Source organism: Narcine bancroftii, chromosome 3 (assembly GCF_036971445.1).
Source record: "Narcine bancroftii isolate sNarBan1 chromosome 3, sNarBan1.hap1, whole genome shotgun sequence".
In the NCBI taxonomy this organism is placed as follows: domain Eukaryota; kingdom Metazoa; phylum Chordata; class Chondrichthyes; order Torpediniformes; family Narcinidae; genus Narcine; species Narcine bancroftii.
Genome location: NC_091471.1, coordinates 217,295,374 through 217,322,359, shown reverse-complemented (window position 1 = coordinate 217,322,359; position 26,986 = coordinate 217,295,374). Strand labels below are relative to the sequence as shown.

General features: G+C 39.1%; 1 protein-coding gene across 3 annotated transcripts in view; it reads left to right on the top strand.

Annotated features, from left to right (window-relative positions):
• The window catches only part of sec24d (SEC24 homolog D, COPII coat complex component), a 291,170-nt gene that overhangs the window by 171,978 nt on the left and 92,206 nt on the right, over nt 1–26,986 (top strand). For all 3 annotated transcript variants that reach the window (XM_069926602.1, XM_069926600.1, XM_069926601.1), the window contains exons 9-10: nt 1,692–1,830; nt 13,290–13,405. In XM_069926602.1, coding sequence (XP_069782703.1) covers nt 1,692–1,830; nt 13,290–13,405 — 255 coding nt within the window. The remainder of the gene's footprint in view (nt 1–1,691; nt 1,831–13,289; nt 13,406–26,986) is intronic.

The window sequence follows — 26,986 nt, the reverse complement described above, 5'->3', positions numbered from 1 at the left end:
CGTATGCCTTTTTAACTTTTGTGGCAAGCTTGAGGCATCTGTTGACCTGGACCCCAAGGTCCCTTTGGTCCTCCACACTGTTCAGAAGTGTGCCATTAATCATGTACTTTGCTTTTGAATTCTTCCTTTCAAAATGGGTTTGAGTTGCCAAAGATATTGGTCTGCTCAGGCTGCACCTTAGGGAGAAGAAAGCCATTGAAGCCCTCTGCAATGCCAAGAATGGAAAGAAGAGCAAGGAGAACCATTTGAGCTCTGTGCACTGTACTGCATCGAGTGCAGAGTGACTGAGGCATATACTTAGAGTGTGAGACGTGGCTGTCTTAGAGGACTAGTAACAGGGTTCAGTTCTGATCTCCACTGCTGTCTGTGAGAAATTTTGCATGTTCTCTCTATGACCTCATGAGTTTTTTTTTCCAAGTGGTCTACTTACGTTATGATTTCCAAAGACATGTTGGCATGTGGTTAATTAACCACTGTAAATTAGCCTGGCGTAGGATGGTTGTGAGAGAATTGAAGGGTGTTAATGGGCATATTAGAGAGGAAATTAAGTGGGTGAATATGATTGATAAGATTGCTCTGAGAGCTGGTGCTAATAATGGAGGGAACAATCAAGTGTGGTGATAGGGCTAATGATACTCCTGGCCACTAGAGGGAGTCAGAAATGAATGCTGCACCTTGGGTTAGATACAAAATGACTGCATCACAAGGTCATGAGTTGTTAATAAAATATTGTTAATATAAAAGAACCAAGTTACGTTATTGCTTAAAAGAAACATCACAATCAGGTACCTATCCCTTTGGCAGCCAGTCTTGTCAAGAAGGGAGAAGGATCAGGACTTGTTTGAAGAATTGGGAGTGAAGAGAGGGATTGGGGATGTCTGCCTTGCGTTTATGATAAGTAAGGATGAGACTGGGGGGTTAGGAGGTGAGAGGAAGATGAAGTTCACCAGCCACTCAACCTCACCAACTTCTTCCCTCTCCCAGCAACTCCATTAAACACAGGCAGTTGTGTGATAATTGAGTTCATTGCAAACATAAAGAATTTATAGTCAGACACACTGGAGGAAAAACATAGCCAAGGGACACCTGTTGATCATTGTTCTGAAAGTTGTCGTGAAAATGGCTGTGGGCACCGTGGGAGAAAACAATGGCACCACCTTCAGGGGGATAATTTGCCAGAATTATTATTTCTAGACCAGAGTACTGGATAGTCGCCATGCAGTCACCAAGCATCTCTCTGTAAACAATCAATGTCTTCTCGAGGAGTATGAAGAACTAGCACAGCCATCAGAGAAGATTACGTACAGGTCGTTTTTCTTGAACTGCTGCCTTTTTATTTGTTTATTTGTTGGGCCTGTCAGCAACAGTTGGTAACAAATTGGAAAATACTTTTTATCCTTATCAACCTCATCAGCCATCCCATCTGTTTTACGTTGCTTTATAAATCTGAACCAAATATTTAATTTTGAATGCATAAATTTTAATGGGGTGCGGGAACTGCATATAGAAATCTCTGGTTCTGCTGTTAATAATGCGATAGATTCGTTATTTTGAAGAAGTCTATTCGATGTGCAGTATGCATAATATAAAAGTTATCCCGTTTATGAAAGGTAAGCTAATTACCTCACTACATGTAAGATGAGATTGATCTAAATATAATATACATTGGATTTTTTTTTCCAATTTAACAGACACCAATCTCTGTTGTCAGCCATGGAGAGACTGGACCAATTCGTTGTAACAGATGTAAAGCCTATATGTGTCCATTCATGCAGTTCATTGAAGGAGGACGGAGATACCAGTGTGGATTCTGCAGCTGTGTGAATGAAGGTTGAACATTCATTTCATTCTCTTTCATTACAAACCTCACAATAACACTTACAACATAAAGGTTTTGGTCTCCCTGATGGCTAGAGGGAATTAAATTTACATTTTTGCAACAACTTTTTCTCAGCTTTCAAATGCTTTACCATATGGACCTTGAGAGAGAATAAATTGCTCCAGCAAAATAAAAGGGAGAATGCAACTGATGGGATTATTCCACTGGAAGCTAATGTGGTGCAAATGGTTTGAACTCATTCTTCTAAATCGTAACAAGTAACTTTGCTGACAGAGTGAGTTGACGAAGAATTTGCTTTGGCCCATTTTCAGGCAGCAATGTCACAGTCGGAAACTCGCCAGAGGGTGAAGGGTACATGGAACACAATGCCAGAGGAAGTGGTAGGGGCCAGTACAATTAGGTTTTTAAGAAACTTGGGTACATGGAAAGGAATGGTTTGGAGAACTATGGACTAGACACAAGGAAATGGGACCTGTTTGGTGGAAGGGCTTGTTTCTGTGCCAGAGAATATGACTCTAAATCAGCCATTCTCAACAGAGGCCCTAAGACTCCCCACCACCACTGGAGGCCACAGCAAATTTAATTAAAAGTCTTGTTTTCTTTTCACCTCAATAACATGTACAGAAGTAACAGAGAAGTACGGAAGAAACAAGAACTTGGCTTTCACAGGGAAGAGCACCCATAAACTGAGCAGAATTGGGGTGGGACGGGGAAGGGAAAGGGGGGGAAGGGAAAGGGGAGAGGGGGAAGGGAAAGGGGGGAGGGGGAAGGGAAAGGGGGAGGGGGAAGGGAAAGGGGGAAGGGGAAGGGAAAGGGGGAGGGGGAAGGGAAAGGGGGGAGGTGGAAGGGAAAGGGGGGAGACAGAAGGGAAAGGGGGGGTAGGGTGGCATAGCCCAAAGGTTGCGAATGGCTTGTTAAGTCTGAATCTAAATTTAGCCTCAAGCTTCATCATCATGTCCTGATGAGCAGTCAAAACCTATATCCAGAATGTGCTCATTAAGTGGTCAGACCCGAGTATGTGTTTGCATTGATTCTCAGGCAGGTCAGAGGAGGGAGAGTTCAAACATGCTCTGAGATCCAGAAGAACACCACAATTTTTGAATAAATTTTGGACTAACCCCATTCTACACTGTACGTTGAAAGCATTGGTTACTGTGGCTTTAAAGTGGACTGTTCCTTCTTTTTTGTTGCATAGTGTACTGTAATTGAATGGTTTAATGTTCAAGCCTAATTAAATGCTCCTTACTTACTGTGTTCAAAACTAAGGGAGATTTGGTCATTTTTTAAATGATGGAATTGGTTAATGTTTGAATAGAGGCAAGAGGCTTAAATCTGAATGCATTTAATTAACCAAAGAGCACTTTTCCCCTATTTGGCACATTTAGAAATTAATTTTATTTCTATCTTTTTGAGCAAAGAAATGTTGCAAGAATTGATTTCCATAAACCTGCTAGAACAGGGTTTTTTTTTCATTGCTTGCCTGCATGAGCATCTCTGCATTCCCTCTGATGAAATGAAACCTTATTTGTTCAAAGAAAGATTGGCGGTGTGTGTGCGCTGAGATTAAGTCGTTTAAAGTGTTTGGCTATTTTCCAAGTATGTTGCCAAAACTGTTTGACTGGAACACATTGCTTAAATTGGATTTAATTCAGTTGGATCGCAATGACACTTTCCCTTATAAAGTAAGCTTGTTAACTTTGAATCTTAATGCCTTTGTTTCTCCTGCCACTTCACGAATCCTCGGGTAAATTCTTTGTAGGAATTCTGACATGTTTTGAATTCATGGGGAGACAGAGTTACTGCATTTCTATTGTGATATGAACATTACTGTACTTAATATAAATGCCATGAAATGAGTTTTATTCAGCATAAAATTAACGTACTAGTGTGTGTTAATGTTTGATCTATCTTAAAACTGCTTTTTTTTTGGAAAATGAGGGAGTGGACAGTTTGGAAATTGCTTGGAATTCACCTCAACCGACCATTCCAGTGGTTCTCTAATAAGGACACCTCTGTGAAATGTTAGACCCGGGAAATTTAAGTCCAGATACAACAGAACAAGAGAATGGGAGTTTCCTTTCTTCCTTCATGGTTTTCCATGAACTTCTGGTCTCAGTCAACTTCGAGGTTTCATTATAACTTCCCAGTCAACTGGAGATCTGTGTGAGTGGGCATCGGGGACAGCATCCTTTCACAGTTTTTAAACCAAGCTGCTGTTTATTAGTCTTGTAAGCAGCTATTTCCAGGAGTAGTAGATGGTGGGTGCTCTCAATTATGTGCTAACATTCTGAAACTAATTGAATCCTCTGATATCTGACCACATTTTACTTCAAGGTGGCTAATAAAATATTCATGGGCTGCTGAAGGTTGCCTGAGAAATCCTCCCTTGATAGCTTATTTGTTGATTTCCTGCTAAGAAAAAGAAGATTGTACTTTTTGGATTTCTGAGAACCCCTCCCCAATGTAATGAGTGGCCTAATCTCCAACATCATAGTCTCCAATGTCAATAGAATCTGCAAGGAGTCCATCTGATCATTGGAATGTAGTTGATGCCCCGGTACTAAATGCAGCAGCAATCTATCTCAAGATGTGTGATCCCATTTCAACATTGATATGTCCAGGCATATGTAGCCTCAATGATCTTTCTTTGCTGAACACTGAAGGAGAGCAAACATCCAACTTGCAACCTGAACAACTGTTGCCAATTGTAAAGGTTGATCACGGGGAAAGCTTATAACGATCACGGTAGATGCCTATTTACCCACAAACCGTGGGGTTTTCAAAAATGTATTCCCCATATTCAATGAATACAAATTATCAAGTACATTGGGATTGATTGCTTTTGTACGATCAATCTTGGTGCAAGGAGGCATCAAAAAATATCAGGTAAAGGGTTGAAAGGGATGTGGAGAGGAGTGACTTTTATTTTTAGCTTCTGGTGTGGCAATTCTTTTATTTAAGGATAATCCTATTGTCAATTGAACTGGCAAGAATAACTGTTCAGTATTAGAATGTTATCTTTATTACCCCATGTGAAATAGACAAGTACAACATTCTATATTTGAGCCATGCAGTTCAACTGGAAAATGCGTCCAAAAGATTTCTAATTTTTTTTTTGTTTTATTATTTCAACCATTCTTCCACCATCTGGTAGCAACTATCCCGATTTCCCAACAGATTCTTTTTTTTTTCACGTGGCATTTAACTACCTCACTTTTCTGCAATTTTTTTCTCATTACAATTCTCTATTATTTTCAGCCAACTACATTATTTCTCTGCCAGCTGCACTCCTCTCTCCATCTCATACCTCAAACTATTCTCCATTTTATCCACAGTTCTGACTTGTTTTGCTGAAGGCTTTTTTAGCCCCTAGAATTATGCATTAATTATTTTTTTTAAATCCCTCAAGCCCCAAACATCTTTCAACATGGAGAAACAATCTGGAAATTTATCTGTGGGGTACTGTTACTAGACATCCAGCAATAGAATTAGTTGGCCACCTCATCCAGCCCTTTGATCGTGTGTGTGTGTGTGTGTGTGTGGTGTGTGTGTGTGTGTGTGTGTGTGTGTGCGCATTCCACCATCTGTGTCGCATTGGTAGTGAGTTTCCGTTCCCAAGGGTCGCTAAGAGTTCAGGGAGCAGTTAAAAAAGGCAAATCTCATTGTTTATCGAACTAACTAACTAACATCAGTCAATAACAAGATTAAGCAGAATGGCCATTGTGAAAGTGGTAAGAGTGGGACATTGAGGCTTTGGCTCAAAATGCTTCAATGAGAAGAGGCTACAGGGATACAGTAAATATTGCTTTCGGTTTTCTTTTCAGCAGTTAGTGCAGTTGAGATGGCAGGGTTGTCCAGTACCCCTACTACAGAATGCAGGAAGTCAAAGAAACTTCCTCTATCCCCGATGACTACTCCTGGGAAATGTGAACAGCATCAACTCCTGACTGACCAGATAAAGCAAATGGACCAATCATACAGCGATTCATTGCTGACGACTTTGTAGATAAAAGCTTTAGCGAGATGGTCTCACCAGCCACAGTCAAGAAGTAGCTGGGTAACCAGTGTAGAGGGTTTAACCTGATAGTGAGGCTATCCCCCTCAGTAATAAGTATACTCATTTAGATACTATTGGGGGTGGGGGGGTGTGGATAGCCTACTAGGAGGAATTGCAGTAGCCATGTCTCTGGCACTGTCTTGCCCTGAGCCTGAGGAAGGAAGGGGGATAGTGAAGGAAAGAAATAGTGGGCAGGGTTTGCCAGAGGGACTGATGAGAGATTCTGTGAACAAGATCGAGACTCCAGGATGGTAGGTGGCCTCCTGACATCCTGGGTCAGGAATGTCTCAGATCAAGTATTCTTAAAAGGGAGGGTGAGCAGCCCGACGTTTTAGTACGCATTGGTACCAATAATGTAGGCAGCAATGAGATGAGGTTCTGTAAAAGGAATAGAGAGGGATTGGACAAAGGTTAAAAGGTAGGATTTCCCAGGGGTAATCTCTGGATTACTGTTGGTGCCAAGTGCATGAGGGTAGGAATATGAAGGGAGCATGCATGAACACATCCAGTTGGTGCAGGATGGAGGGTTTCAGATTCATAAACAATTGGGATCTCTTCTAGGGCAGAGGTAACCTGTACAAAAGGGCCTGGTTACTCCTGACCCAAAATGGGACCAATATTCTGGCAGGGAGATCTGCCAGTTTCACCCAAGAGGCTTTAAATTAGACTGGAAAAGTTGGAGAGAGAGAGAGAGTGAAAAGGATGGGGATAATGAGGAAAGAGAAGGGTGATGAAGCAGAACAGGTTGGTGGAGGACAAGTGTTGAGGCAAGACGGAGAAACTTCTTTGTGTTTAAGCTTTATTCAAGAAGCCCGATGGGGAAAGCAGACGAGCCAATAGGATGGTGTAGCCATAATTAAGATGTGACTGAAGGAGGCCCAGGCCTGGCAGCTCTGTGTTATGGGGTCCTGTGGTCACAGGTGTGACAAGAATCAGAATCAGGTTTTTTATCATGATCCAGGTGTCGTGAAATTTGTTGTTTTGCAGCAGCAGGATTGAGCATTACAAGGTGAAAAATTACCGTAAATTAGTATTCTGTAAATTCAAGATTTAATATAAAAGTAATTAGTGGAAAAAGAGAAAATGTGAGGTAGTGTCTGTGGTTCATTCACCATTTAGAAATCTGATAATGGAGGGGACAAAGGTGTTTTTGTAATGTTGAGTGTTCATCTTCGGGCTCCTGTACCTCCTTCCTGATTATAACAGTGTGGAAAGGGTATGACCTGCGTGGTGAGGGCTCTTGGTGATGAAAGCTACTTCCTTGAGGCACTGTTAGTCAATGATGGTATTTCCCGAGAACTATAGTGTGAGGCAAGATGGGTTAAAATCAGGAACTAAAAAGTAGTTACCTTGATGGGTAAAAACTATAGGCTGCCAAGCAATCACTAGGAGCTAGAAGATCAAATATATAGAGAGAGATTACTGATGTCTGTAAAAATAACAAGGCTGTTTTTGTAGATGATTTCCACTTCTCCAACATTAACTGTGAATGCCAACATGTAAGGGGATTGGATGGGGTTTATGAAGTAGGCCCAGGAGATTTTTTTCCAATAATATGTGGATAGGCTTGCAAATAAAGGGGAAATATTGGACCTTGTACTGGGGAATGAAGCTAGTCTAGTAGAGAATACTTTGGAACCAGTGATCTCAAGTCTATTAGTTTTAAGATACTTATGGAAAAGAATAATACTGATCCTTAAATTAGAATCCTAAACTGGGTCAAGGCCAATTTCGGCATGATTGGGCAGGAGGTAGCAATAGTTGACTGGACACAAAGGTTCCAGGGTAAAGCATCACTGTCAAATTGAGGGGTGGGGGGGGAGGTATTTAAGAGTGTGAGATCAAAGCGCCAGCATGGATTTGTGCCAGGAAATTGCCTTACAAACTTGATAGAATTTTTTGAAGAGTTGGATGAAAGGGTAGATTAGGCCAAAGCAGTTGATGTTTACCTGTATGGATTGTGGTGAAATGCTTGTTAAGATTCGTAATGTTAACAACATTGCACTAAAAAGTGTAATGAAGCAAATTGACTTTGGGTTCTGTTACATAACTCTTTAAAGAACACAGATGGACAGGGTAGTGAAAAGAGCATTTAAGACAGTGGTTCTCAATCTTTTTCTTTCCACTCACATACCACTTTAAGTAATCCCTGTGCCATCGGTGCTCTGTGATTAGTAAAGGATTTCTTAAGGTGGTATGCGAATGGGAAGGGAAGGTTGAGAATCACTGCTTTCGATCCAGTTGTTACTGATATATTTTGCTTGAGAAAAAATTGTCTTTGGCCCATTTCCTTTGGCTTTATGAAACCGTGTACATAACGAGTCAATGAGGTACAATTAAAACAGTGGTTCTCAACCTTTTTCTTTCCACCCACATGCCACCTTAAGCAATCCCTTACTAATCACAGACCACCTATGGCATAAGGAATTCTTAAAGTGGTATGTGAGTGGAAAGAAAAAGGTTGAGAACCACTGTTTTAGGATATTTGCCTTCATCCTTTGAGGCATTGAATGCAAGTGTTGGAATGTCACGTTGAAATAATAAAAGGTGTTAGTGAGACCAAACAGAGAATGGAAATGGTGGTGCTGCCAGAGTTGCTGTAACAGCAGTGTTGCCGCTACTGCGGACTCGCAGAGAGTGGGGAGCAGAATCACAGCGCTCCAGCAAGATCCAAATACCCAGCCTGTCTGCTGTCAACTCCATATAGGCTTTAAACGACCTGTAAATGGAGCCAATGGTGGTTTTATTTAAAAATACTGCAATCGCAGGGTCTGCATCCAAGATGCCAGTGTCTATGATTGGCAGCATCCATATGGAGTTACAGACTCTGGGGAAGCAGAGAACTGGTTCAGGGAGACCAACCCCTGTTTGAGTAGGAGAAGCAGGGGTGACAACTTATGGGACGATGGCCACGGCAGTGGACCAATGAGGGGGTGTGAGATTGAAGAACACACAGGTGGTGGGCTGTTGGCAACTGGAGGCAAGGAACCCATGCAGGCTGGGGGCTATTGGTGACTGCGGTTGAGGGATCCACACCAGGCTGCTGACTGCTGGAAACTGGCTGAAGGGATACCAGGTATTAGAACTGGGATGCGAGAGAGTGCCAAGGGCACTGAAGACTTCCCGAACGTTGGAAGTTTGGATATAGAGCTCAGGCTGCTAACTGCTTGGACTGGACTCTGTGCGGCTGCGGAAGTGCTGGGGGTGAATCCACGGACACTCAGTGACTCTGAGTGAACTCTCTTGCTTCTCGTTCTCTGACTATAAGAGGCGCTTCAGCAATTTCTGCTGATGGCAAATCTGTCTGCCTTACGGCAGATGAAAACAAATTTCGTGTAATATTGACTTTTTTATATATAACAATAAATTGAATCTTGAATATCAGAAGGTGGTGAGTATTTGGTACAAGCTGCCAGATAAAGTGGGAGAAATAGGTATGCTAACATTTTTTAAGGAGCATGTGGATAACTGTGTGAATGGCAGGGGATTGGAGGTGTATGGGCTTAATGGGGGTGAGTGGAACCATAACAAGAGGGCACATTGTTCAGCATGGACAAGCTTGGCCTAGGGGCTGTTTCCATGCTGTAGGACTCCATAACCCTAGACTAATTAGTATTAGGACATTGTCTTCTCACATTACTCCTTGTTTAAAAAGCCCCAATAACACTTCACAGAAAGAAATTTATCGTGATATCTTTTTTCAGTTTCTCAGAGGAAAGTCATTCTAATTGTTATTTTGAAAATACTTATCAAAGTATATTTTAAATTTCTTCTTAAATTTAGACATACAGCACAGTAACAGGCCATTTTGGCCCACGAACCTTTGACATCCAATTACACACAATTATCCTAAACCCCATTTTGAAAGGTGGGAAGAAACCAGAGCCCCTGGGGAAAACCCACGGAGGCACGGGAGAAATGTATATACTCCTTACCGACAACGTGTGATTCGAATCCCAGTCCCGATCACTGGTGCTGGTAAGGCATTGCGCTCACCATTCTGCCTACTTTTCAGCTTTTTTTGTGTATGTTATTTGAATGTTAGGGCACATATTTCTTTACTGTCAGAAGCCTTGCAGACCACAAGTTTTTGGCCATTCAGAACCCAACTTCAATTCCTCTTCCCTATATTTTATTGAGTTATATATATCCATCCAACAAAGTAAACATATATTAACAAATGGTTTTAGCAACCTATGAAAGAGACAGACAAAACAAATGTATACAAAACACAAACTATCTAATAATCTAACCCTTTCTTTGTGAAGTTATGATTAAACATATCTGTTCCATTAATGCATGAAAGAAAGGACAACCAAACTGTAAAATGGGATCCAATAATCATAAAATCTGAAAATAATCAAGGAAAGAACTGTGGTGGTACACCACCGGTCTACTGCAGGGGGTAACCTCTGTACCTGCAGGAGTGTAAGGGGACAGGACAACACCTGGCTGGCTGTCAATCAGTCAACCTGAATGGATCAAGCCCCACCCGGTCGGGTGTCAATCATCCTCCGGGATATAAGCCTGCACCGGCCTCCCGAAGTCTTACTCAGAGTTACTGCAGCTACAGCCAGCCTGGCTCTGTGGAAGTCTTTGTGGATTAAAGCCTGTTGTACAGTCTTTACCTTGTCTGTGTGTGATTCTGGCTAACAGCACACCACAAGAACCCCATAAATTTAGAAAATTAAGGGTCATTACATTAGTAGAGCATCTAATTTCTTCCAGAGCCATCACATCAGATCACCATTGAGTGTGTGTCGGAGGGACTGCATCCTTCCATCTCACGACGACAGCTCTTCTGGCAAAAAGAAGAGCAAAGGCAACTCCATGGGATCACGGCCCAGACAAATTGAAATCAGCTGACTTACTCCAAATAGGGCAAGAAAAGCATTAGAAGCAAATTAACATTAAGAACTGAAGACAAGGTACGGAAGGAAGAAACTTTCCCAGTAACTGGAAAGTGAGGAACATGACCAAAATACATGAAATAATGTACCTTCTTCAGTCTTGCATCTAATCACACTTTGACAAAAAAGAAAGAGAATAAAATGTAGCCAATTGAACTTTGGAGAAGTAAGCTCCATGTACTTCTTTAACTTGTAATAATGAATGGTGGGTGCATAAACAAGATGAATGAACCAATTTCAAAACAGAATCCCATGAAGCATCTGAAAATTCATATTGAAGATCTTGTTCCCATCGTTTCTTAGTCTTGTCCAGGGAATTACCGCTAGACATCAATAATAACTTCGAGAGAACTGATAACAGTTTTTTAGGATTCTCTTTCAGATTATAAATCTTCTCTATCATCCTTAATTCTAAATCTTGAGGGAATTTTAATACCAAGGAATTTAAAAAGTTCCTAATCTGTAAATATCAAATTCAATTCCATAACATTCTCAAACTGCAAGAGCTTCCCTTCCATCTGATTACTAATCAGCAGAGCATTTTTTTAATAAAAAAAACAGAAGCTGTCTGAAATGGTTTATCAAAATAATGCCATCAAACGTTATTTTTCCCACAACCGATTATTGAGGCACTTCATTAGGTTTAACTGATGTAGACAGATTAATAGTGTGGAATGGGAACTACTTCTAACCAAGACCGCAAGAAACTGCAGAGTTGTGAATGTGGCTCCGTCGTTGCCCTGTCTCTCCATCGATTCCACAATATGTCCCACTGCCTTGCAAAAGCAGCCAGCATATTAGAAGATAAATACACAGTGTTAGAGAAACTCAGCAAGTCAAACAGCATACTTTATATAACAAATGTATAAATATATTGCTATATAAAGTATGCTGTTGGATCTGCTGAGTTTCTCCAGTATTGTGTTTTTACCTCATTCACAGCACCTGCAGACTTTGGTCTTTTACTGCATATTACAGAACTCATCCTATCCTGGTTACTCTCTCTTCACCCACCCTCTCTTTGGGAAGAAGATTCCCGAGTGTCAGATCACGCACCACCAGGTTCAAGGACAATTTCCTTCCCACTGTTATCAGACTCGTGAATGAACTGCTCACGAGTTGTCTTGTTCTGTACCCACTAATCTCTGTCTGTAACTGCACCTCTGTACTGTATGTCTGTATGAGATGTCCAACTAGACTGCTCTCATAACAAAGATTATTACTGCATCTGGGTACTTCTGGCAATAAACATGAGCTTACTTAAATTGCTTACTTGTAAATGAAAGTCAGATTTGTTTACAGACATTTATAGCAAAAATTCCTCACTTCCACCCCAACCTATTACTTGCTCCCGATGTGCACCTACACAGATAACAGATCGATTTGAATTGCAGTGCAGGTTGATCCCATCAGAGATAGCATAAGGATGTTGTATGATTGTTGATTAGCATTGCCGCGATCTCATTAGGAACAATAGACAATGTATGCCATAATCCCATAAAGAAAGCCAGCTGTTAGAGATTCTGCTCTTTTAATGCAGTTGACATTACACAGTTACAGCATTTTTGCTTTCACAAGTTTCTCAAAGAGCTTAGCTCAAGCTCAGTGCTGGAGGTACATTGGTTTTACTGCAGGCTCAAGAATTTGGTTGTCCCATTCTCCGAATCAAAGTGGCAACTATTGTATATTGATATCACTGTCAAAAGCAAAAGGCTTTATCCATGATAGCTGTTTCAGTAATCAACACTGAAAGATGTTACCTGCAAAGCAAAAAGGCAAAATTGACCTGTGGCGAGGTTCATGCTTGCTTCTGTTTGCTTTTGTGATGTATATGACATTGGAAAGGTGTATTAACTCTCAACCATCCAGTTAGCGATATGAATCGTATGCAGGTCGATGTGCATACGCACTCCCCACTATAAAATAGTTGCTTGGAGTTTCATTATAATTCACGGTTATTTTCCTGGTACCAACCCACAAATAACCAAATTTATTGAGTTCAGCTCTTGTTTGCATCTTTGATGTTTTGCTTTGCAACCAGCAGCAAGTTCTGAACTTCTTTTATTGCAGTTGTAGCATCTGCAGACATTTTTGTTTCACTTCAGTAAGTTCTGAAGCTCTGGAATTTTCAAAAGATCCAACAGCTCCTCCCTCAAGCTCTTGTTGTAGTGGCCAGCGGATCCCACTCACTCTAGGTTGCTCTTCCATTGACAATCCAAGTTTCCACAGGAATCGGAACCTGCGAAGTGACCTTGTGATAAAATCATTGGTCTCATTGTGAATGTTATGTCCCAATTACCTGTTATCACTGGCATTCTTTGGCCATGAAATTCACACAAAAATTATTTTTTCCAATCACAGGGAAAAATTCAATTTGAAACAAATAGAAGAAACCCAGCCTCCGATGTGTTTATATTTACTCTTAAGCGGAATGAAGAAAGTCATTGTTAATATTGCTTTATGTATTTTTTTCTGTCTTTAGTCCCTCTGTTCTATTTTCAACACTTGGATCACATGGGCAGAAGGTTGGATCAGTACGACAAGCCAGAGTTGTCTCTCGGATCCTATGAATTCATGGCTACTTTACATTACTGCAAAGTAAGTATAGGTGATATGTGATCAATCTTACAATATTGGTATGCATTCTGCAGCATGAGTCCGTCTCCTTCCAGACCAGTTATTTAGATAGCCCTTTTTGTTTTGCTTAATAAATAAACCATATGAAACTGTCACTTAAATTAAAGCATTGTTGCATGCAGCTTTCATAGATGCAGATGAGCCATGATCAAATTGAACAGAGTATGCTCAATAAGCAAGATTTCAAGTTGAAATTTATTGTTATCTGACTGTACCTACACAACCAGAGGAAAAAAGTGTTTCTCCTGACCACTGTGCACACTCAATGCATAATGATCACATATATACATAAAGTATATATGTGCTGGTGTCCTGCTGCTCAATTCTTCAGCAAAAGGAAGTGTATCCGATAGCCTACAGGTCACCCTTGGGCAAGTTGTAGTACCTGTTTAACCTTTAACTCAGGGTCATGTAAAGCCATCAATTGCAGCTTGTGGATGGTTCTAACAAACAAATTCCTCAAATTGGAATTTATGGTCAAAAACTAAAAACGCTGGGCAGATGAATCTGCTGATCAATGGGCCAGGGTTACCTGTCCAGTATGGACACTGCAACTGAAGAAGGCAACAGAAAACCACTTCAGTATTTTTCCCTTGTATAATCATGAACTCAACATCGACTACAGTCTTGGTTTAAAGATGAAGCCTTCACTGAAGGAGAATGGGGAGGTAATAACTACAGTTCGGGGGGTCAGAGACATGATCACCCATGCCAAACAGCAAGGCTCCTGAATGGCTGAATACATAAAGATGTAATTTAAAGTAAATATTTTGGAATGATTTACTCAGTTACAGGATGCTGTTCATCAATCTCACAGCCTGTGGGAAGAGGATATTTCCCAGCCTGACAATCCTGATTTTGATGCTCGTTCACTTCCTTCCTGATGGTAGTTTGTCAAAGATACTGTGTGATGGATGGTAGGGATCCTCGATAATTCTTTGAGTCCTATTTAAGCAATGTTCCCGGAGAATGTTGTCAATAGAGGAAAGGGAGACCCCAGTGAACTTCTTGGCCATTTTGATGATCCTCTGTATTGACTTCCGATCCAAAGCTTTGCAGCTACCGTCCCACACAGTGATACAGCCAAACAGGACACTCTCAATTGTGCTCTTGTAGAACTTTGTTAGGATGGTGGCTGGTAGCCTTGCCCTCCTCAACCTCCTCAAGAAGTGTAGGCGCTGCTGTCCTCTCCTGACAAATGAGGAGGTGTTGTGGTTCCAGGATAGGTCTTTTGTTTTATGAACACCAAGCAACTTTATGCCTCCCAATCTCTCTATGGCAGTGCCATTGGTATGTAGTGGGAAGTAGTCGTTCGTCCTCCTGAAATCCACAATCTTCTCTTTTGTCTTGTCCACGTTGAGACTCAGGTTGTTCTTCTGGTGCCATTTTATGAACCTCCCAACCTCTTTTTTTTAAATTTTTTTTTCACACTATAAACCATATTGATCAAGATACATACATTTTCCTTATTAAATATATACAGTGTCGTTTTCTCCCCCTTCCCTCCTCCCCTCCCTCCCTCCCTCACCTCCCCTCCCATTTATTTAAAGTTCAGAATATAAGATACATTAAACCCGTCAAACAATGTTGTCACTCAATAAAAATAAACAAGAAATTCCACTGAGTCAGTTCTTTTCATTCTCTTCTCCTGTCATTTTAGGTGGTAGGTTTTCTCTATTGTGTTTCATGTATGACTCCCATATTTGTTCAAGTATTGTAATGTTATTTCTTAAATTATAGGTTATTTTTTTCTAATGGAATACATTTATTCATTTCTATATACCATTGTTGTATTCTCAAGTTATCTTCTAATTTCCAGGTTGACATAATACATTTTTTTGCTACAGCTAGGGCTATCATAACAAATCTTTTTTGTGCTCCATCCAAATCGAGTCCAAATTCTTTGTTTTTTATGTTACTTAGGAGGAAGATCTCTGGGTTTTTTGGTATATTGCTTTTTGTGATTTTATTTAATATCTGGTTTAGATCTTCCCAAAATTTTTTCACTTTCTCACATGTCCAAATTGCATGAATTGTTGTTCCCATTTCCTTTTTACAGCGAAAATATCTGTCAGATACTGTTGGGTCCCATTTATTTAACTTTTGAGGTGTGATGTATAGCCTGTGTATCCAGTTATATTGTATCATACATAACCTCGTGTTTATTGTATTTCTCATAGTTCTGGAACATAACTTCTCCCATGTTTCATTCTTTATCTTTATGTTTAGATCTTGTTCCCATTTTTGTTTAGTTTTACCATTTGTTTCCTCATTCTCCTTTTCTTGTAGTTTAATATACATGTTTGTTACAAATTTTTTGATTATCATTGTGTCTGTAATCACATATTCAAAATTACTTCCCTCTGGTAACCTCAGACTGCCTCCCAATTTGTCCTTCAAGTAGGATTTCAGTTGGTAGTATGCCAACACTGTATCGTGAGTTATATTATATTTATCCTTCATTTGTTCAAAGGATAATAATTTATTTCCCGAAAAACAATTATCTATTCTTTTGATCCCTTTTTTCTCCCATTCTCTAAAGGAAAGGTTATCTATTGTAAAAGGGATTCGCTGATTTTGCGTCAGTATTAGTTTTGGTAGTTGGTAATTTGTTTTATTCCTTTCTATGTGAATCTTCTTCCAAATGTTGAGCAGATGATGCAATACTGGAGAATTTCTACGTTGTACCAATTTTTCATCCCATTTATATAATATATGTTCAGGTATCTTCTCCCCTATTTTATCTAGTTCTAATCTAGTCCAATCTGGCTTTTCCTTTGTTTGATAAAAATCTGATAGGTATCTTAATTGTGCGGCTCTATAATAATTTTTAAAGTTTGGAGTTGTAAGCCTCCTTGTTTATACCATTCTGTTAATTTATCTAGTGCTATCCTCGGTTTCCCTCCTTTCCATAAAAATGTCCTTATTATTTTCTTTAACTCCTTGAAGAATTTCTCTGTTAAGCGTATTGGTAATGTCTGAAATAGGTATTGTATCCTTGGGAAAATGTTCATTTTAATACAATTTATCCTTCCTATCAGTGTTAGTGGTAAGTCTTTCCAATGCTCTAAGTTGTCTTGTAATTTTTTCATTAGTGGATAATAATTGGGTTTATATAGATAGCCGAGGTTTTTATTTATTTGTATACCTAGGTATCGCATTGCTTGCATTTGCCATCTGAATGGTGATTCTTTCTTAAATTTTGAGAAATCTGCATTATTCATTGGCATTGCTTCACTTTTATTTGCGTTAATCTTGTACCCCGACACTTCTCCATATTCCTTCAATTTCCTATGTAATTCTTTTATTGATATTTCTGGTTCTGCTAAGTATACTATAACGTCATCTGCAAATAGACTGATTTTATATTCCTTTTCTTTTATTTTTATCCGTTTTATTTTATTTTCTGTTCTTATCAGTTCTGCTAGTGGTTCTATGGCTAACGCGAACAATAAGGGAGATAGTGGGCATCCCTGCCTTGTTGATCTGCTTAAGTTAAATTGTTTTGATATATATCCATTTACTGTCACTTTTGCCAGTGTCCCCTTATATAATGCTTTAATCCAATTAATATATTTCTCTGGTAAGCTGAATTTTTGTAGTACTTTGAATAAATAATTCCATTCTACTCTGTCAAAGGCCTTCTCTGCGTCTAAAGCAACCGCTACTGTTGGAGCTTTATTTCCTTCTACTGCATGAATTAAGTTAATAAATTTACAGATATTGTCTGTTGTTCGTCTTTTTTTAATAAATCCAGTTTGGTCTAGATTTACTATTTTTGGTACATAGTCGGCTAATCTGTTTGCTATTAGTTTAGCTATTATCTTATAATCTGTGTTAAGTAAAGATATTGGTCTATATGACGCTGGTGCGAGTGGATCTTTCCCTGTCTTTGGTATTACTGTAATTATTGCTGTTTTGCATGAATCTGGTAAGCTTTGTGTTTTATCAATCTGGTTGAATACTTCCAGAAGGGGAGGAATTAATAAATCTTTAAATGTTTTATAGAATTCTATTGGGAATCCATCCTCTCCTGCTGTTTTATTATTCGGTAGTTTTTTTTATTATCTCCTGTATTTCTTCTATTTCAAATGGTTTTGTTAATTTATTTTGTTCCTCTGTTTGTAATTTTGGAAGTTCAATTTTAGTTAAAAATTCATCTATTTTGTCTTCTTTCCCTTCGTTTTCAGTTTGATATAATTGTTCATAGATTTCTCTGAAGTTTTCATTAATCTCTGTTGGATTATATGTGATTTGCTTGTCTTTTTTCCTTAATGCCAATACCATTCTCTTAGTTTGTTCTGTCTTAAGCTGCCACGCTAGAATTTTGTGCGTTTTTTCTCCTAGTTCATAATATTTCTGTTTTGTCTTCATTATGTTCTTCTCCACCTTATATGTTTGTAGTGTTTCATATTTTATTTTTTTATCTGCCAATTCTCTTCTTTTAGTTGTGTCTTCCTTCATTGCTAATTCTTTTTCTATATTTGCTATTTCCCTTTCCAACTGCTCTGTTTCCTGATTGTAGTCCTTCTTCATCTTAGTTGCATAACTTATTATTTTCCCTCTGATGAACGCTTTCATAGCGTCCCATAGTATAAACTTATCTTTCACTGATTCCGTATTTATTTCAAAGTACATTTTAATTTGTCGTTCAATGAATTCTCTAAAATCCTGCCTTTTAAGTAGCATGGAGTTTAATCTCCATCTATACATTCTTGGTGGGATGTCCTCTAACTCTATTGTCAATTACAGGGGTGAGTGGTCCGATAATAGTCTAGCTTTATATTCCGTTTTCCTAACTCTCTCTCGCATGCGAGCTGATAACAGGAATAGGTCTATTCTTGAGTATGTTTTATGTCTACCCGAATAATATGAATATTCCTTTTCCTTTGGGTGTTGTTTCCTCCATATATCCAAAAGTTGCATTTCTTGCATCGATTTAATTATAAATTTGGTTACTTTGTTCTTTCTGTTAATTTTTTTCCCAGTTTTATCCATGTTTGAATCCAAATTAAGGTTGAAATCCCCTCCTATTAGTATGTTCCCTTGCATGTCTGCTATCTTCAAAAAGATATCTTGCATAAATTTTTGATTTTCTTCGTTAGGTGAATATACATTGAGTAAATTCCAAAACTCCGAATATATCTGACATTTTATCATTACATATCTCCCTGATGGATCTATTATTTCTTCTTCTATTTTGATTGGTGCATTTTTACTGATTAATATAGCTACTCCTCTAGCTTTTGAATTATATGACGCTGCTGTTACATGTCCTATCCAATCTCTCTTTAATTTCTTGTGTTCCACTTCAGTTAAGTGTGTTTCTTGTACGAATGCTATATCAATTTTTTCTTTTTTCAGTAAATTTAGCAGTTTCTTCCTTTTGATTTGGTTATGTATTCCATTAATATTTAGAGTCATATAGTTCAACATAGATATTTTAATACTTTGTTTATCTTTCCTTTCGTTTTCCTCATCATCACCTTTCCTTCTTATCCATTTCTGCTTTCTTTCTTTGAACACATTATAAGACAACATTTCTAAAACATAAAATATTTCCATTATTCTCCTATCTAAAATTCCTTTAACCCCCACTATCCCCTCCCCTTCCTGAGTTGCCCTTTGTCCCTTGTCGGGCAACCACATCTCCCCTCTCCATTTGGATTTGCAAATTCACTCGCAAGCGTCAACTGATTTTGCAGTGACCGTAATTCTTCCCCACCCAGCCCCCCACAGAAAAGATTTTAATCTTCCTATATAACAAAGGTCACTCTCTTAATTCCCCCCATACTTCCTTTCTTCCCTTTCTTAGTTCTTACCTATACTCTATTTTTATATATAGATATATACACACACACATATATATATATATTTATATATACACCTACATGCACACATACATATAGTTTGTGGTTATTTTTGTTCTCGTTACATATCTTCATCTCTCTGTCTGTTTTGTAGTTGTTCTGCAAATTTTCTTGCTTCCTCCGGATCCAAGAATAGTCTGTTTTGTTGCCCTGGAATAACTATTTTAAGCACTGCTGGATACTTTAGCATAAATTTATATCCTTTTTTCCATAGGATCGTTTTTGCCATATTAAACTCCTTCCTCTTCTTCAGGAGTTCAAAACTTATATCTGGATAGAAAAAAATTTTTTGACCTTTGGATTCCAGTGGCTTTTTGTCTTCTCTTATTTTCCTCATTGCTTTCTCCAATATATTTTCTCTTGTTGTATATCTTAGGAATTTTACTAGAATGGATCTTGGTTTTTGTTGTGGATGTGGTTTAGGGGCTAATGTTCTGTGTGCCCTTTCTATTTCCATTTCTTCCTGTAATTCTGGTCTTCCTCGGACCCTGGGAATCCATTCTTTTATAAATTCTCTCATATTCTTGCCTTCTTCATCTTCCTTAAGGCCCACTATCTTTATATTGTTTCTTCTATTATAATTTTCCATTATATCTATCTTCTGAGCTAACAGCTCTTGTGTCTCTTTAACTTTTTTATCAGATTCTTCTAATTTCTTTTTTAAGTCATCTACTTCCATTTCTATGGCTGTTTCTCGTTCTTCCACCTTGTCTCCTCTTTTTCCTATATCTGACATGATTATCTCTAATCTATTCATTTTTTCTTCTGTACTTTTTACTCTTCTTTTTATTTCACTGAATTCTTGTGATTGCCATTCTTTTACTGATTCCATATATTCTTTTAAAAAAATATATATATCCATGTACTTGTCCTTCCCTTCATCTTCCATTTCTCTGTGTTCTTCCTCTTCTTCTGAGTCCACTCCAGGATCTGTGTCCTTTACCTCTGTCTCTTCTGGTTTTCTTGTTGGGTTGTTTGTTTTATCTTGTTGAGTATTTTTGGTCTTCTTATTTTTACTAGAAGTGTCTTGCCGCTGGTCTTCTTCCTCTGGGTTGGTCATCTGTTGTTTCTTTGATTTCTTTTTACTCTCTTCTTTCTTGTTCTCGTTGTTTTCTATGTTTTCCTCTTGCTGCTTTGTTGTGGTTGTCAATTTCAGCTGTGGAGATCGACTCCTCAGCTGGTCCCCCCTCCCGTCAGTGTTATTTTTGTCTGGCGAGGAGTCGTGCATGCGCGGTTGCGCACTTTTGTTTGGCTCCGTGTGCCATTTTTGTAGTCCCGAGTTTGGGGCTTCAACTGACCTTAGGGAGCGGGCTTCTCTGTCCACGGCAGGCCTCCTCGTACAGGTAAGGCCTTCACCTTCTTCTTCCGACGTCCTTTCTTCTTCTCTTCTTCCCGTTGCTTTTGGTTTTTCTTTTTTCGCTGCCATTTTCTCCATATCTTTACTTTCACTTTATTTTGATTTTTGTGTTTGTGCCTTTGTTTTTTCACTGTCTTTTTTTTAAATTTTCCGGAGAGGGCTGGAGTTCCCCGACCGGCCACTACATCACGTGACTCCTCAACCTCCCAACCTCCTCACGGTAAACCAGCTCATCGTTATTGCCGATGGCAGGAGACTGCAGATGTTGGAATCTTGAGCAAAACAAAATTTGGAGTTACTGGATGAACTTAGCATGCCAGGCAGCATTTGTGGAAGCAGAAGGATGGTCAGCATATTGGGTTGAGGATCTACATCAGTACTGAGAATGTTAAGGAGAGATAACTAGTATAAAGAGATGCCAAGGAGATGAGCAGGTGCTGGCAAGCAATAGGTGAATCCTGGTGAGGATATGTGGATGAGAGCTTGCAGCCAGGAAGGGAAGGGCAGCTTAGAGATAGCAACAGAGGATGGGAGATGAACTGCTGTAAATATTTGTATGGAACTTAATTTAAAAAAAAGGTCAGGTGATGTGAATCCAGGTAAGGGAAGGATGGCAGACAGATTGGAACAGTAAAGGAGGGGACAGGGTGAGTTGAATTTGTGGGGGATAGGAAACAAAACTAGGTAAGAGGATCTGGGGGGGGAGGAGGGAGTGGTTTGAAAAGAAGGGTGTGTGTAAGAGGACCTGGGTAAATGAAAGAGAAAAGAACAGATGAGTTGTCACGCTGGATTGCAGGCTAGCCAGGTGGAATATGAATTGCTATTCCTCTAGTTGGCATTTGGCTTCACCCTTGCCATAGAAAGCGGTGAGGACAGAGGTCAGTGGAGGGAACGAGGAGAGAAGTTAAAGCAGCTTGCAACTCAGAGCTCAAGAAGGCCTTCCCCACCTGCCTATCACCTGCACATTCAACCCACTGGGTCCCGATTTTGCCCCCACTGTTCCCATTATCAACCATCTCTCTCTTATTTTCTACTGATCACCTATCACATACCATAATCTGTACCCCTTACCATTTATTTCCATATCAGTCTCTGCCACCATTTCCACCCTGCCCTCCCACCCACCTTGCTTATCTCCATTTACCTCCCCATTAACTCTTAACCTGGATCCACCAATTGCTTGCTAGTTCCTGCCTCACTCCTCCCCCATCTCCTTTCTAATGCTGGCCTTTACAATTGGTCCTGATGCATGGCCTCATCTTGAACCATTGATCATCCCTTCACCTTCACAGATGCTGTCTGACACTGTTATCCTCCAACATCTCATATCGCACTCATGTCCCGAGCATTTATCTGGCACAGAATATGAATATAATGAAAATAACTATCAATGTGTTATCTAACAATTAATGAACAAATAAATAATATAATGAAAAAGCTTGCATATAGGCCGACTCTTTGCACCTTAATGTCCATTATTTACCTGAATTACTTGTTTTCAGTACTCTGCACAATAATTAGTTGCTTAGAGGATCTTATGTTGTATAGCCAGAAATTTCTGGCTTTAATATTAAGACTCATATTTTGAGAGAATAAGCACCATATGCACATTCCCCAGCTGCTAATTATGGATTTTTTTGGCTTGCTGTCTCTTTTGCATCAGTTAATTCGGACTACAAAACCTTAATATCTTTGGCTCGGTTTCCCCTTCTCCCCACCACCCCCCCAACCCCACCCTTTCCAGAACTCCTGAGTTCATTTCATAAAACAGAAATGATGGGCAAATCATCTTGAAACTGCCCCCTTCCCTCTATCATTGCAATTTACAGAAATATATAACCTTTCATTTGAGTTAACTTTTCTATAGCTGTCAGTTCAAAAAAAAAGGTCTTTTTATTGCTAACGAGTCCCAGACATGTCTAACTCTTTTCTACTTCAAAGGGTGCCTTTTGAAATTAGTAGAGACATCTTAGCTTGGGGTATGTGTGCAAAGTGATATGAAGTCAAGTGAATACAGATGGAACTCATTACAGTGAAGCATAGAAAAAATATCTGCCATCTCCTTCTGTGTTACAGACCGATGAAACACCAAAGATGTATTGGAGAATGATGTAAGGGAGCACTTTACCCACAAATGATGACAGATTTGTGTTGCTTTTTATCCCCTATTGTAATTGTATTATTTCAATCTTATAAAAATACAAGTGTTCTTAATTTCCCATTAAATTAAACATTTCAATGCCGGATAATTTTATAGAAGCAGACTTTGGTCCTGCTAAAACAGAACTGATATTCTTTGTTTATTAGCAAGTATCAGAGTAAAAGAATTAGAAAATTGTGGACCATCATTTGCCCCCTCCCTTTGCAACACTCAGCTACGCTCTCTGACTTCTTCATGCAGAGAGAACTCAGCTGTTTTGAGCAGTACGTCCAGCTGCTCAAATGAGTAAATTGCAATAGTTTTGAACAAAACACAGAACTCAGATGTGACTTTAAAATGCTGCAAATCCAATAAATTATCAATTTGAGCACAGTTATGTAATTCTGCCTGATTAAGAATATTTTGTATAATTGCCATGGATCAGTGGAAAATTAATTCTGTGCCTGATATTTGCATCAGAGCTCATGCAGAATATCTGCAAATGCCACAAAGAAGCACCGGTAAATCCCAGCAAGGTTAACGGGAAGCTGCTGCTACTCTTTACTTCAGCTGAAGAAGATTAGAGTTCATTGAAAAATGCTTTATGCTTGCCCTGCCCACTTCTACTCCTCTCCCTCACACCAACCCCTTTCAACACTGCTGTTACTTTTATCATACAGCCCTATAAAATTTACAGGCAGGGGAAAATCAGTTAATCCATCAAGACTGTCAAACTCTGAGGTACCCATTCACCAATATGGGAGACTCATAACAGGATGTTGTCCTGGTAACAGGCCATTTTAACCCATGAGTCTGTGCCACCCAATTTACATCCAATTAGCTTAGACCACTGGTACGTTTCAAATGATGGGAGGAAACTGGGGCCCTCAGGGAAAACACACGCAGATATGGGGAGAATGTTCAAATTTCTTCCAGACAATGTGGGATTCGAACCCTGGTCCCAATTGCTGGCGCTGTAAAGGTATTGCGCTAACCGCTACGCCAACCGTGCCACCCAATATGATTATTATTACGTGCTTTTCACTCTGTGATAATATTGTGTTACAAGCCCAAAGGACCCCATAACTCAGCAACAATAGACATTTACCAAGACAAGTAGTTACTTAAACAAAAGTTATTTTTAATGATGTTTAAACATGAAAACAGAATCAAACTTTAACTTATCTCCATTAACTTAACTAACCCAGCTTAACCCCCTTCTAATTCTAAGTGCACATGTATGCAATGTGTGTGTAAATGTAAGAAAAGTTCTTTGGTTCACAGTTTAATCTCACCACATTCTTCCAAATTCTCTGGTTGCAAGCAATTTTTATACTGTGCACAGAATTTAACATATATAAAGTTTTCCAGGCTTTGGTGCACAAAAGGTAAATGTTTACCACTCAGGAAGGTTATTTGTTGGTTTGCAGAGAGAGATTTGTTGTTCCAGGATTTCCACGAGTGAGGTACCACCATTAGTCACCTCACTGTCTTGCTGATGAAACTTGCCCCATCAGGGTTCTCCAGATGATAACCTCTCTCTTTCAGGCTAGCACAGAGTTCCTTTCTGTTCTACTTATTCCAAGAGAAACATCAGACAGATAGCACTTCCAGCCATCTGCCACTCTGGAGTTTTCTGTTTCAGTTCCAACAAGCTTCCTGTCTGTCTGTCTGTCTGTCTGTCTGTCTGTCTGTCTCTCTCTCTCTCTTAGTCTTCTTGGTCGAGCTGTTGTCTTTAGGTAAACAAAAACCCAGGAGTGACCTTTCTGTGCACTCTGTCAAAAACCTTGCAAAGAGCTTTTAACAGCCAGAGCATCTCCTGCTTGTTGCTTTAATGATGTCATTTCAATTAGCACCTACTTGTGAAATGTGCACAGCATTCTCTGTAGTTTCTATAAAATTGCTGAATATGAATTCTTCAATATTTCAAATAAGATCTGTTTTAAAATGTGTTTGTATGTATGTGACCTACTCTAATGTTACCAATTTATCTCCCAAATATTCCATTACAATTGGACATAAAATTCAATTGCATAAACACCTATAAAAGTTGTGATGAAGCAAAGGAGAACATAAGAATTAGAAGCAAGAGTACAACCCTGGATCTTGAGACTATGCCCCTTATTTCAAGTCTCCTCCACCAATGGGAACAACTATCTTATCTATGCCTTTCATAATTTTATATATTTCTGTAAGATCCCCCTCATTCTTCTAAATTACAGCAAGTCCAGAGTAAATGGGAGAATACTGACCGCTGTGTAGGAAAAAGAGATCTGGGAGAGATTGTGAACAAATTCATAAATCTTTAACGGAACAGGACAGATCAATAAGGCAGTTAAAAAGAGAGAAAAAATACACGGGATGCTTTTATTTATTTGCCAAGGTAAAGAATAAAGGAATGGAGAAGTTTAGCTGGAATTGTGCACAACATAAGTCAGATCACACTGTAATTGCTCTATACAGATCACCTCATTTAACCAGTGGAAAGATGTGATCAGCATTTTTCCACTGATTAGAGGGTGAGGGAGGGCTTTACAAGGATAAATTAAATTTGAATTGAATTGTTTATTATACTGAGAAACCATGTTATCCAAGGCAAATCAAGTCATATTATTGTAATGAAGTAAAATAAGCTAAATTGTTCTTATTGGAATAGCGAAGGTGAGGAGAGACAACTAAAGTATTTAAAACTATGACGTGTCCACAGAGAGTACATTAGAAGTGCCTATTTCCCTAAAGAGAAGATCCCAAAACCAGATAGCATAGATGTAAAGTAATTGATGTAGAGTAATGGTCTTCATACTCTCACCAATCATACTTCTAGGAAGATGGGGATGGAAACCCTTGATACAAGAACCGCCATAACCAAAAGATGACCAGAAGGTTGGGTAGATCTTTTTCAACCAATATGATACAATAGATTAAATTGCCTCCATCTGTATCCTAAATTGACCTAAAAAGAACATACACAGCTTGGTGAAATAGACAGATAGCTGGAAGATAAACTTAATCACAAAAGTGTCCATACTAATTTGTTTGTGCAAGACAACATAAGCTAAATAGTACAATTTTAAAGGGAGATCCCTGGGGTGTTGGCACACAAATCTATGAAGGCCATAGATAAAAAGAACAGTTGATAAAATATATGACACATGAAATTCTATTGAAGTGAAACACAGAAGTCTGCAGATACCACGGTTAAAGTAAAAATGATGATGGAGAAACCTTGAATAATGGTTTCTTTATCTATGTTATACAATTGAAGATCAATTATTTTAACAGAGTGAAAGGAAATTGTGTTCTTTTCAATGTTATTCTCATCACGTGAATGGCACAAGTCACTTTTACACACCTAATGGAGCTTTATGTCTTAAGATGATATCCATTCCCTGGAAAGTGCTCAGTTTTGCAGGGACATGGAGCATGTTGTCCTGGGAGTACCCAATGTTGGACTTTCCTGTGAAACCGAGCACTACCCAAGGATAAGCATTGCAACATGGGACAAGGAGATCTGCCAGTTGAGTGAATTATTTACCTCATTTTTGTACTGCCCCCATTGACAATCCAACATTTTCCTATATTCCAATCATCCAACACCTCAATCAGTGTTGGGCTAAATATTTACCCAGCCACCACCAAGCCCCTCATCCAAAATAGAGCCACCCTCTGAGCTTAGAATGGAATACCTGGAAGAGCTTGCTATAAATATGCTGCATTATTCTATGGATTTAGAATTTTTTTTCATCTGATGAATTGCCAGAGTGGTAAATAAGGACACTGTAGATGCTTGGGAACCAATGCAAGACACAGAGGTGGAGGAAGAATCACAAATCACGCAGCATCTGTGGAAAGTAAAGACCAGTTGATGTTTAGTGCTGAAAATCAGACAGACACCCAAATAAGATGGGCGAAGCAGGTGAAAGGGAAGAGCGGTGATAGATGGATACATGTTGGAGCCTGAGACATTGAGCTTTGGCAGATCTGAGACAGCAAAGATGAGGGCACATTGAATCAGGTTCAAAAATATTGGAGGGTTTAATAAATCAAAAATGACCATTTGGATACACACTAGATTGGGAGGTACGAGGATTTGGTTCTATACATATCTTCTACCTCTGTCTTCAATAATAAATCTATCTATTTCAATGATTGACTTTTAATGCCACCTCTAGGTC